Source organism: Melopsittacus undulatus, chromosome 4 (assembly GCF_012275295.1).
Source record: "Melopsittacus undulatus isolate bMelUnd1 chromosome 4, bMelUnd1.mat.Z, whole genome shotgun sequence".
Lineage (NCBI taxonomy): Eukaryota > Metazoa > Chordata > Aves > Psittaciformes > Psittaculidae > Melopsittacus > Melopsittacus undulatus.
This window is the reverse complement of record NC_047530.1, coordinates 111,225,148-111,237,647: the sequence shown is the minus strand read 5'-3', so window position 1 is coordinate 111,237,647 and position 12,500 is coordinate 111,225,148. Positions and strand designations below refer to the sequence as shown.

Below are 12,500 nucleotides of genomic sequence, written 5' to 3'. Positions count from 1 at the left end.
TGAACCAAAAGGCAAAGTTCGCGGATGAAAAAACCCAACCCAATTAGCTGCTTATGAGGAATCGAAATTCAGAGCATTTGCTCTTCCATCTCCCTCAACAACCTTTTGATTGACTCTGCTTAGATCTGTACAGCAAAGCAGATAAATCGACATGCCACATGCATGCGATGCTTAATCATTTGTAATAGCCATATTTGCCCTGACATACAATTTGCTATATCAAGCCAGTTTTTTCTTGCTCACCAGTGTTCTGCTGCTTGGCCTTTGCTTTATAAAACATTTAATAGTTTGCTTTAAATACATCAACATGCTGATATATGATTGCCCTTTGTGTGCCTCCTCGAGAAATCATGCACTTTCCTCCTATTGTGCTTTGCATGGTTTGTCATTGGTGAAGAGATCTCATGTCGGGAAAGAAGGGGTATTAAGGTCTTGATTTTTTGTCTTGTACAAGCAGCTACTCCGTGCATAAAGGCCATCAGTCCTAGTGAAGGCTGGACTACTGGTGGGGCTACTGTCATCATAATCGGAGACAACTTCTTTGATGGCTTACAAGTCGTATTTGGAACTATGTTGGTCTGGAGTGAGGTAAGCTATCTAAATTGGTGGGCTTTGAACTGTAACATTTTTCCATGAATGATTTTAACAAGCTGCCAATAGGCTATTGACATGAGGTATCAGGAGATTTTGTTTCACGGTGCCTTTTTAACCATGAATTCACATGTGACAATCGGCTACACAGTGAGAAACATACTTGAGGCACATCATGGCCCTCTAGTGGAAGACTTGCTGTAGGAGGTCTCCCAGTACAATTGGACAATTAGTGTTAAAATTACTAGAAGTAGCCTTAAGGAGACATATGGAGGTAATTTTCATATGAATGATGCCCTGTGGCCTTTCCTGCAAACGAAACCTGAGGATCATTTACAGAGCTTTCTCTTAAGAAAACTTGTAGAACCCATATCTTCCAACGTGACAGCAAGAAGGGAGAACTTTGAGACGAGGAGTCCAATTGAAAGCCATTTTTGTAACTATGCAAACAGGCTGGCATCAGTCTTATCAGTGCCATCTTGATTTAAGGCATGTTTTCTGTACGATTCTTATAGCTGATAACACCCCACGCCATCAGAGTTCAAACACCACCACGGCACATTCCAGGAGTTGTTGAAGTAACTCTCTCCTACAAATCCAAACAGTTCTGCAAAGGTGCTCCCGGCCGGTTTGTCTACACTGGTAAGTGTATGGTTTCCTTACTGCTTTTGGGATAATAACTCCCATGTCTTAATGATACATAGGCAGTGCAAAGCAGGAACATTACAATGCTCTTAAAAATATAATGCGTCTCAAAGGAAATGTATCTGGTGGTAGCTGGACCTCAAAATACCTGCTTGTATGGGCACCCAGAAGCTCTGGGGTTTCTCAAAGCCTCTTGGGTCTTATATATCTGCATGTCTCATGAGACCAGGCTCTCTCACAAGATGCCTGTTACTTCCTGTTTTCATTTTGGGCCAGAAATAGATTAACAATGGCATTTCCTACCCTGCGCCAGCCAGAAAAAGGAGTTAAGGAGTATTCAGTGATGAAAAATATTTCTCAGACTATCTATCCAAACTTCTTGAACTTCCCTAAAGGTTCAGTTGGAGTTTTAGGCACCGGTTCAAGTAGCTGTTTTTGGATCCAAATAACTTTATCCAATCTTATTCACAATCTGGCTCTAAAAATTCTTTCAGACCTGAAACTTGGGATACAAGCTCACAAGCCTGGGAATGATTTATTTGTGCCAATCCTGTTAAATGCATTTGATTTTAATTTACAAGAGCACAAGAAAAAGTCGGAACTTTGTGGTTTCCAGTGGTTTTAATATGAAAATTCTTACTTTGGGATGAAGTATTGCTGGCTTTTTATCTGAAATGTGTATTACAGCTTTTCTGGCATTTAACAGTGAATTTGACTGAGGTGCTGGGAGAGAAAAGGGAGAAACAGCAATTTAATTTACTGTTCTTTTGGATGAGGATTATAGGTAATAAATTTGATCTGATGAATCAATCTCTCATTTGAAAACAAAGAGCCTTTAACTATTTACTTGACAGACTGTAGGGATTCAGGGAGAATTCTTGCTGCTTATTGGGTAGATAATGCAGATTGCAGATGATGTGCAGATGATGTGCATTTTGATGAATATTTTCCCACTAGACTGCAACTGTTTCTATCTATTAATTCAGATCTAATGGGAAAAGTGTGTTCCTGGGTAGTTTTAAGCTAGGACTTTCCAAACAGTTAACACATTGCGGATATGTTTTTGACTGCCTAAGATCTATCAGTGAAAGGAGCTTTCAGAGTGAAGGTAGCATTTGATATTGCTATCTTCCGTCTATCCCTTGAGCAAACTCAACACTTGCATTCACACTGGGGTGCCTCAATTCTGGCTGACAAGGGAGACAATATTGACATTTGCTTGATCTTTCTGATTGTTTTTTTTTTATCAGAGGTACCAAACAGGGTGGTAGTAACCCTTTTGGTGCTAACAACATATGTTGAAAGCCAACACTGTTTTGTAGTCTATCGCAAAGGTGGTGACTGCAGGTGGGGCTGCATGTGGTCATGGTTACAGGCTAAAAAATGCTGTTATGGGCATAGCCCATGTAAAGCTACAGTATTCTGACAAGTATGAGTGGCTAGGATAAGTGTTCAGCAGAATAAAAGATGAATGAATTAAAAGCCTCAGACTAAGTTCCAGATAGTTTAGCTGTTGTGAGCTGGTGCAGTTCCACTGCACACAGGGAAGCGCTGCAGATTTGAACCAGATGACGGTCTGGCTCAGTGCAGAGGAATTCTGAATTGCTCCATAGTAATGTCTTTAACTGATTTCTTAGGTGGGGATTTTGTAAATTTGGCAGATTTTGCTGGTTTTGAACTTCTTTCTCGTGTGTAAATACAAGTATATATGAAATCAAGGAAAAGACATTTGCTTCTTCTTTCTGGGGGTCATCTTTTGCCCTTATTGCTAAGTAAAGATATTGAGAACAGTGAGAGTGTCGGGAGATTTCCCCACTGGAAAAAAAATGGTAATAAAGTACATTGTTAACAACACTTTAGTGGGATATATATATTTAAAATGCCTTTTGACGGAAAGACAAACCTGTATTCCAGCAATAAGAGGATAAAAAGATAACGCCCGCGTCTGCCTGACCAAGAAACTTCTGCCTGTTCTGCTTTATCCTGAAGTGATAGGAGGACTGAGATAGTCTTTGGAAATTACAGCTGCCATTGAGAGCGGAGCCAAGCCTGACTGTATTTCACAAAATGAAAATGATGTAGTCCTAGAGGAGGGAGGGGCTGAATCCCCAGGGCATCTGTTTCCCATCAGTGTCCCACCATGCTTGCAGCCCGGCTTGGCACTCTAACATTTAACCTTCCCAGCATGAGGTAGACCATAGGGCAACAAGGCTGCCGAATAATGAAACAAGAGTGTAGTGTGGTGTACAAAGCCTTTGTGAGCAGAGAAGTTGAGACATTAAATGATCAGGGTGCAGAGATACGAAAGTTCCAGATTTTTCTCAAAAGCCCCTATTAGTCTCACACAGAAGCAAGAGCGCGCCGGCTCTCAGCAGGCAGAGGCAAGGCCTTTCCCCATCTATCCATGCCTTTTTGCCCGCTGCTTTCAACTATTATAAAGATACAATTACCTTGGGAGATTGTGGCAGTTCAGTTGATTAGCACGGTGAATTAAAAGAATGAGTCACAAATGACATGTCCAGCTCTTCTCTACTAGTCCTTTGTATTCCCAGTGTACCTCACCCCTGTTGTAAGAAGGTCAAAAATTAGAGAGAGATAACAATTTTCAAGCAGCTAGCACTTAGGAGCAGAATTAACAATCATTCTGTATGTAATTGCCAGTTAATAGTAAATTGCCTTCTAGACTGTAAAATGCAATATAAACTGGTGGGCACCTAAAATTAAATTAATGAGGTATTTGCTGCATTTAAAAGTGAATAGTGCAAATTAATAACTGGGTACAATACTTGTTTTAATATATATCGACCAGTGCATCGTTTGCTTGTTTAATAATCATTTTTAAATGGCTACCTGAAAAAATCCCTATGTCCGAGCAAATGGAGTGGTTTGTGCAGGTTGTAGCAGCAATTTTGCTGCTAAAGTCTTCCAGGTTTCTAAATTAAATATCAGAGATTATTTTTTTTAATTAGAATATAAGCACTGTGGTGTTATTTGATTATGGCAAATTGTGATTTGTATGCTTCTAAATGGAATTATGTTACAGATAAAACTGCACCTTTGCACACATATTTTAAGCTGTATATTCTGTTGGTTTACTTGAAGATGAGCGGTAGTGCTGTATTTACAGTGTGTTGGTGCCACTGACTCACTGTTTTCTCCAAGTGTCTATTTTGCATAGTGATTCCTTAGCAAATAAAGGAAGTATAGTCAGATGTTGTGTATATTAAAACAGTTCCAAAGAAAGCCAGTTGGCACTCAGAACTTTTGAATGCTGGTGGCTTGCACTGCACTGTTTCTGCTGCACACCCTTGTTTTGATAACTTCCTTTGCTCAGTGAAAGAAACAACCCAAATTGTCAGGAGACAACAGATCATTTGCAGGAGTCTGTACCCGGTTGCTGTACAAGGGTATTGGCATTCGATTGCAAACATGTCCAAAGCAGACGTCGAGAAAGCGTGAATGTTGAATACATGGAACCATTCCCAGGTCTGCAATGCATTTGCTAGATGTGAACATAAAAATGATTATTTTGCACAAAGACTTACATTCAATTTTAAGCTTATGAAACCATTACTCAACCAGTAAGTGCTCCCAGTTTGTGTTCCTTCTGATAGGGTATTTGTGTAGGAGGAGTACGGCCGGGCTCTAAGGCTGGCACGGCACCAAAGGGGGGAAACCCTCTTTAAGTCACTACATTGTCCAGATTTGCTGCTTTGGCTGGGCTCTGCCTCGGTGCAGAGACCTCTGCTTTGGCTGGGTTCCTCGCTCAGCCCCCATTCCACTTCCCCCTGTGAAAGATCTCATGTTCCTCAAGTATTTTCGAGATCTTTTGTGTGCATTCAAATGTGATTCTGTCAATGGCGCTGTTACACTGTTTAGAGTCAATAGCTCCCTTCCATCACAGCCAACACAAACTAGCTGTCTCATAGGTCAGTGCTCTTTAAACAAATTACTTGTATCCACAGAGCAAATGATTGTTAATTGCCTCCCACAAATCATACTATTTTTACTATGCTAAACTACATGCGAATGCCTTAGTTAAATTTAAATCACCTGATTAGTCCTTGTACATATTCAATTATTGCTCCAAAGAATGAAATCTGGTGACTTTGCAAAACCAGTGCTAAAAATATATATAACAGATACAGGACTTTATTGGAAAACCTTGAAAAAAAAGGAACAGTTACATTCATTTTAATGAAATCCTCAGCATTTCTCATTCATATATATTGCATTTCCTTTTTTTTTCCCTTTCTAAGTGCTGTTGTCCTGAAGCAACTTGCAGTCCCTGTTATTACAGTATTGGTTATTTATTGATCAGACCTCGTGTCAGTATCAGTTGTTAGCAAGCTGAAAAAAATCAAGATAGAACAAATATTCTTGCCCTTTCTTTAAGATGGGTCTAAGTCAGTCAGAGTTAGCCCTGCAGAGCCAAAGCCAGGAAGTATCTCTGTTAACATGTTAAACAGCTTTATTGGGCTAGTGTAAAAGTGCTTGTCTTACAGCAATAATGTCACAGGGAAGGAGATTCTGGCTAACTGTCTTTTCTTATAAAGAAGGTTTTTCAGCATGTCACACATTTTTAATTAATAGGCCAATGCTAAACATACAGAAGTGATTTAGTAGCATCAAGTCCATAGCATGTTGGATAATGTATAACATATAATAGCTCTTTTTTAAACAGTAGCAATTCCAGGTTTATCAGGGTCATTGTTGTCCCCTTTCTTTTCTGTCTCAAAGGAGGCCAGAAGAATGAGACATACCATTTGTGCTATTGCACAAGTAGACTATTTGTCCTAATCAGTGACACCCATTTACTAGAATTGCTTAAAATGAACTATACCTCATACAGAAATCGCACATTTAGAGTGTTCCATTCATCATCTGAAAATTGAGGGCCAGTAAACTTTTCTGTTCCTCCAGCGGGATCATAGACATGCATCAAAATGTTAAAAAATGATTGGTGAGAGAGAACTGTCACCCATTTATCAAGGAAAAGGAACATTATTTGCTAATTTCCCAACCAAGGCAGTGACAGGGTGCTTCGTCTTTAGACCCATGGTGACCAACATGGCCTTTTTGTTATTAGTACAAGTCAAGCGCTTTTTGGCTGTTGCTAACAAGACACATTTGTCTATCATCAGAGAGTGCTTTATTTTTTTCCAAGTAGCTGTGACCAAAGTCTGCTCCCAGTGCCATGAGTGGCTGCACCTCGCCAGGTCGTGGTAGCACCCAGTGACGGCAGGGCTGATAAATCACAAAGTTTCCGTGTCAAGGTGAAGGTATTGACTCTGCTGTGCCCAAACTGACAGAATGTAGTGCTGAAGAGATTGCAATTCATCTTCAAAAAAGGACAAAAGGGTCATCTTGGCTTCGTGTAATAATCAGGAAAATTTGAGTGCTGAATAAGACCTTTACCTTGTTTTCTATGAGAAGGGGAAAAAAACACTTTCCTCCTTTTTTTTCTGCATGCTAGCTACAGTTAAACAGTAAAATCAGCTTCCTGGATATTAACGTGTCTAATTCTATTCTTATTTCTATAAATTGAAGTTTATGGCTATTTTTTATTACTGTAGCCTGATTGTAGCACTTGGGCTAAAAACTTCCCAAAGTTTCAAATCAAAGTAAAAAGGTGGAAGGAGAGGAAATAAGATATTTCACTGAAAATGTACATCTTGTTCTGATATCGTGAAAGCAAGAGAGCAAATGATCTGGGTTGCATTGAGGATATCCAGCTGAACGTCTGGTTTTGCCTAGTTCCATCTACACATGGTACATGCCAACACCAGTACTCCCATTAAATTAATCCACACCCTCATCAAAGTGCTGTTGAGCTGAAAAGAAACATGTCCACTGGCTTCATGGCCTTTGTATTGAGTCTAGCATAACATGGGAATAAGGAAAACACCCAGAAGCTCAGGGTTTATAAGAATAATGAATTTATTGTATTTTGGAGCTTCTTATATTGCTGTGTATGAGGTTGCTACTGCTGTGTTAAAAAGCTTGGTCATGTTTTCATGTCAAATCTTAGTTGTTGGGAAGTTTCCATCTAATAGACACAACTATTTAGCCCAGGGATTTTCATGGAATGTCCACTATTATTTATACTTTATAATGATTTCTAAGACATTGTCCATTATGTAACTTGTAATGTTACCAAAATTATTATAAACCTATTTTGGAAGCTTATGGAACATGGATATTTCTACAGGAGGGGTTAGTCAATGTAGTTGTTACTCAGAGCCTGAATATAAATTGCTGTAGATGACTATTGATTTTTAAATACACAAACTTTCGTTGATACCACACAAAGTTGCATGATTAGAAAAGCTCTGTGGTAGATCTGATGCGCCCCATCTGATGGTTGTTGAAGGTCAGTTGATGCCTATCCCTGGTGCAGGCTGCCAGTTGGGAATAATCCATGCTCCTTGTTATGGATGTCCATTGGCTGGATGTCCATCAGTGGATGTGCAAGTGGAGGAAACTGATGGAGGGGTGCAGATAGCTATAATAGCAATCCATGCTTTCTGAATTCCAGTCTTTTATAAGCTTGGAAGCTGCAGTCTAGGACTGGATCTTTTCATGTTTTGAATTACAGTTTCCAACATACACAAATATTCAGGTGGGGTGAAAAAAGGACATTTTTTGGACACAATCTTGAGAACATCTCCTTAAATATGCCAATATGAGCCATTAGAAAACCTTATTTTTGAAGTTTTTTTAGATGCCTCAGTAAAACCCTTCAGCATTTTCAGTTTTCTCAAGCTAAATGATTTTTATTTTGTAAATAATTTTACATAAAATAAAAGACTTTTCTTTTGTACCACATAAATACTTTAAAATTGCTACTGAAAATGTTAAAGTGTCACTGAAAACAAAGTGAATAGTTTACCTGATACAGTTCTTAACTACTTATGTTGGTACAACACGAACAGCATGGGCTTTCTAGTTTTAAAGTTGCAACATCCACTGTGCTTAAGCATTTACTAAAGCTTTTTTATAGACTCATTGAATTCAATTAGTTATTTGAGGGTTTTTCCTCCAGTATCCACATGTAAGGCAGAGATTTCCCAACACCAAGATATACTTTTGTTTCAAATGCTTATGTGACAGAGGAATACTGTTGTAAAAGCTGTGTTAGACCATATTGAGATGATTATAAATCCTATTTGTTTAAAGATTGGATTAAAATATTACAGTATTATGTTCTTATGTGGGGTGATTGCTACCAAATAGAAACGAAGTTGTGCAGAACACCATCTCTTACAGACGTTTGCTGAAGCATCATAGCTTTCATATGGTTCTAAGATGGATAAGTACCTTGAAAAGCTAAGCTTTTGAGACAGGCGAACAACCAGACTTTCCATTTGCTGTGGGCAAGCATCATTTTCACCTGGAATTCCTGTATTTTGGAAGAATTGTAGCACTTATTTATGCTCCCTCCTGCATTAACAGCACAGAGGCTCCTCTGGGTTTCTATGGCAGCTGGTGCACATCAGCTCCATCAGCTCTTTGGGAAGGGGTGGGTGCAGCACCTTATAATCCATCTGTGTGGCACAGGGCTGGTGCTTTCAGCCTTGAGGGGTATTTCTGTGCTGGCAGGCTCCGGCAGCAGAATTCCAGCTTAATTCTCTGAAGTACATGTGTGGGAGCAAGAGGAAGGAGATGGATCCATACAGACCCATCTGTAAGGAGGTATTTATTCAGCTGTGAGGCCTAGCAGAGGAATAAACTCCCAAATAATGCTACTAATATAAAAATGGATGCAAGCCCAGCTTATTTAAGTAAAAAGTTTTAATTAATGAAGTACCTTGAAGTATTACATAGCTGAAAAGTGATGTTTTCCTTCTTTCATATAGTTTCACAGTAGTGAAACCCTTTAGCAAATCAGCAATAGATCGTGGTTTTTTGGGGGTAGAATATATTGCTGTTTTCATAAAATGACATGTTTTATTACAGTTACCTATGTAATAGACTGTGGTAATTCCTTGGAATGATTAGAACATTTATAGTTTGATGTTGTACAGTTTCCTTCTTCTAATCTCCACTGAAAAACTGCAAAGTGCCTCCTTTGCAATGTTCCATGTTAATGGTTGATAAGATCATAGAATCATAGGATGGTTTGTGTTGGAAGGGAACTCAAAGCTCCTCCAGCCCCAACCCCTGCCACGGGCAGGGACCCCTTCCACTGGAGCAGCTGCTCCAAGCCCCTGTGTCCAACCTGGCCTTGAGCACTGCCAGGGATGGGGCAGCCACAGCTTCTCTGGGCACCCTGTGCCAGCGCCTCAGCACCCTCACAGGGAACAGCTTCTGCCTCAGAGCTCAGCTCAGTCTCCCCTGTTCTGGCAGGTTCAAGCCATTCCCCTTGGCCTGTCCCTACATCCCTTGTCCCAAGCCCCTCTCCAGGTTTCCTGCAGCCCCTTTAGGCACTGGAGCTGCTCTCAGGTCTCCCCTTCACACAGCAGAGGGGCAGGATCCCCTCCCTGAGCTGCTGCTCATGCTCTGGGGATGCAGCCCAGCACAGGGGGGGGGTTCTGGGCTCAAGCACTCACTGAAGCCAGGTCATGAGGAGCTTCTCCTCACCCAACACCATTGAATCCTTCTCCTCAGGGCTGCTTCTTAGTGGTGGCATCCTTGGTTTCTCATGATGTACTCATTCTCTGTGTTTGAGTCATGGTAAATCTGCAGATATTTTATATGGCAAACTTCTTAGATTGAAACGTGTGATGTGGACTGATATGGTGACTCAGTTAACTGACACACCAAGTATACTGTGGGTGGATTTACTGTAAGTGGTTTACATTCACTACTTCATACTTCAGCTTTTAAATTAGTATTTCCAATCAAGCATCACTGATTCTAAATGTCTGCAACAGCAGCAGAGTGATGTCTGTACAAGACAGTAGGTTGGGTTGGTGGCTTAGCATGGCCATGTCCCAGATGAGGTTCACTCCTCCCCATAAACCCCATTGCTTTGCTCTCTGGGGTCAGATGCATGGTCCATCTACCCAGGTTTCAATCCAGTGGCCTTGGGGAATGCTATAGGGGAGCATATACAAGCAGAGGGTGTATGTATTGTGTATTGCCTACACTGCTGCTTTCTTTACTCATTCTCTCATCAGAGAGCTGGGGAGATGACAAGCATTGGGCAGGTAGGGCAAGGGTGTGGAGCTTGCACCAGAGCTGGGTGCTCCTCACACAACTGTGTCAGACCTCTTGTCTGAGACTTTTAGCATCTCTCTTTGAGGTGGGTTGGTTGGTATATAAGGATCAAAGGGCCCAAAGCACTGCTCCTTCTAACCAGGTTGTTCAAGGCTGGATGGGGCTTGCAGCAACTTGGTCTAGTGCAAGGCATCCCTGCCTGTGGCAGGGGTTGGAACTGCATGAGCCTTAAGGTCCTTTCCAACACAAACCATTCTATGATTCTATCATTCTAACCTCCCCTTTCACCACCTCCTCAAGCAGTTATTGTGCTGGTTCCTACAGCTGCCTTATGAGTCACATAGAGCACACAGAGTCTTTGTGCTCTGGACACTTCTCAAACTCAGGCCTGAGGTAGTGATCAGATTCAGGGGCAGTGAAGCCAGGGCAGCACCATGCTGCAGTGTTGGCCTGTTTCTGTAGAACACCAGAGTTTTCATGCATAGAACAAACCTTGCTTCCTTTGCTTTGCACAGAAGAGCTCTTGGTGTGTGTATGTGTGTGTGTCAGCATGGATGCCCATGCTCCTTCACCTCCATGGTGTATTGCACAACTAGTTTGTGTACCTGAGGCTTCTCAAACTGCCCCAGTCAACACAATGCCTTTCTTCTCCTTCTTCTCCTCCTCCTCCTCTTCCTCCTTTCTTTTTCTTGTTCTTTCTCCTCCTTCTTCTCTTTCTCAGTCTTCCTCTCCTATCCTTCCACCTCTCTCTGTCCCTCTCCATTTCTCTCTTCCTCTCCATTCATTCATTTACAGTAGATCTGTACCTATTATGATGGTAATGACTTTTTAGGCAAACATAAGAGCCTGAAGCACTACCATTCCTAATAACAGTGGCAATGCAAGCATCCTTGCAGAATCCACTCATGAAGATATTAGTGCTTTGCTTGTGTTGGACTGTCACCTACCAAAAAGTGTGCCAAAGAGCCTAAGTCCTATGGTTGGACAGCCTGGAGAGGCTGGATGGTCTCTCAGCATTGGCTGGGGGTGGTGAGAGGAAGGGCTTGGGATGATGGGAAGACTGGAGCCCCCCATTAAGTGCTTCTTGGCAGCCTCTGGTAACCCTCCTGCAGTGAGGATGCACCAGCCCTGCTGAGCCTCCACACCCCCAAGGATGCTGGAATTGGGCTTTTGAAGATTAGAGGGTAGATTATTCGATATTTAGTGCATCTAAACCTTAATTTGCTACACATTTGTGGAATCATAGAATGGTTTGGAAAGGTCCTTAAAGCTCATCCAGTTCCAACCTCTGCCATGGGCAGGGACACTTTCTACTAGAGCAGGTTGCTTCAAGCCCCATCCAACCTGGCCTTGAACACTGCCAGGGATGGGGCATCCACAATGAGGTGGATGCAGAAGATGCATATTCTTTGTTTTGATAATTATGTGGCCCCATATCCTTGTTTTCTTGCTTCCTTGTTCCTCTGTTCCTGTGTTCTCTCCTGGAGTTGGTTTGGTAGGTGACTGGAACTGGTCAGGAAACATTTTCCCACATTTCTTCTCCCAGCTCAACTGCTCTCAACATCAGTTCTGCTGGAGGTGTTCTGACCTACCCTACAACAGACTCTGAAAGGGACAGACTATTCTTGAACGGAATAAATTGACATTTGTCTTCAAAGATGTAAAAGCCACAAATGAGTTTTCTTGTTTCTCTGATGCTCAATATGCTCTTTTCATATTTCTTTGCTAAACTTGTGTGTGATTTCGTGTTCCCCACAGGAGCTCACCCTCCTTGGGGCTGGGGCACATGCTCCATGTAGTGTTCCTTGGTTGAGGGCTGGATCAGGGGCTCCAGTTTCATCAAGACTATAAAAAGCCATAATCAAAAGCATTCTTTGCCATATGTAAACAGAAGAGTTTGAACGTAATCCAGTTGTTGTCAGCAAGGGTATTCATTGTGACAAGACAATGGGGCTGTCCCCTTCTCTATGGGCAGTGTTGCATCCCGGTGCTGTTATTCCCTGCAGGTTCTCCTGAATGGGAGGATGATTCCACCATCCAAACCTGCAAACATCATCTCAGATGTCAATGTTGGAAGTGGGCCTTACATTCCAATTAGGGAA

The 12,500-nt window shown here is 41.6% G+C and overlaps 1 protein-coding gene across 2 annotated transcripts in view; it reads left to right on the top strand.

The window, feature by feature from the left end:
- Nucleotides 1-12,500, top strand: part of EBF3 (EBF transcription factor 3) — a 118,337-nt gene that overhangs the window by 82,992 nt on the left and 22,845 nt on the right. For both annotated transcript variants that reach the window (XM_034062227.1, XM_005144899.3), the window contains exons 9-10: nucleotides 458-588; nucleotides 1,107-1,233. In XM_034062227.1, coding sequence (XP_033918118.1) covers nucleotides 458-588; nucleotides 1,107-1,233 — 258 coding nt within the window. The remainder of the gene's footprint in view (nucleotides 1-457; nucleotides 589-1,106; nucleotides 1,234-12,500) is intronic.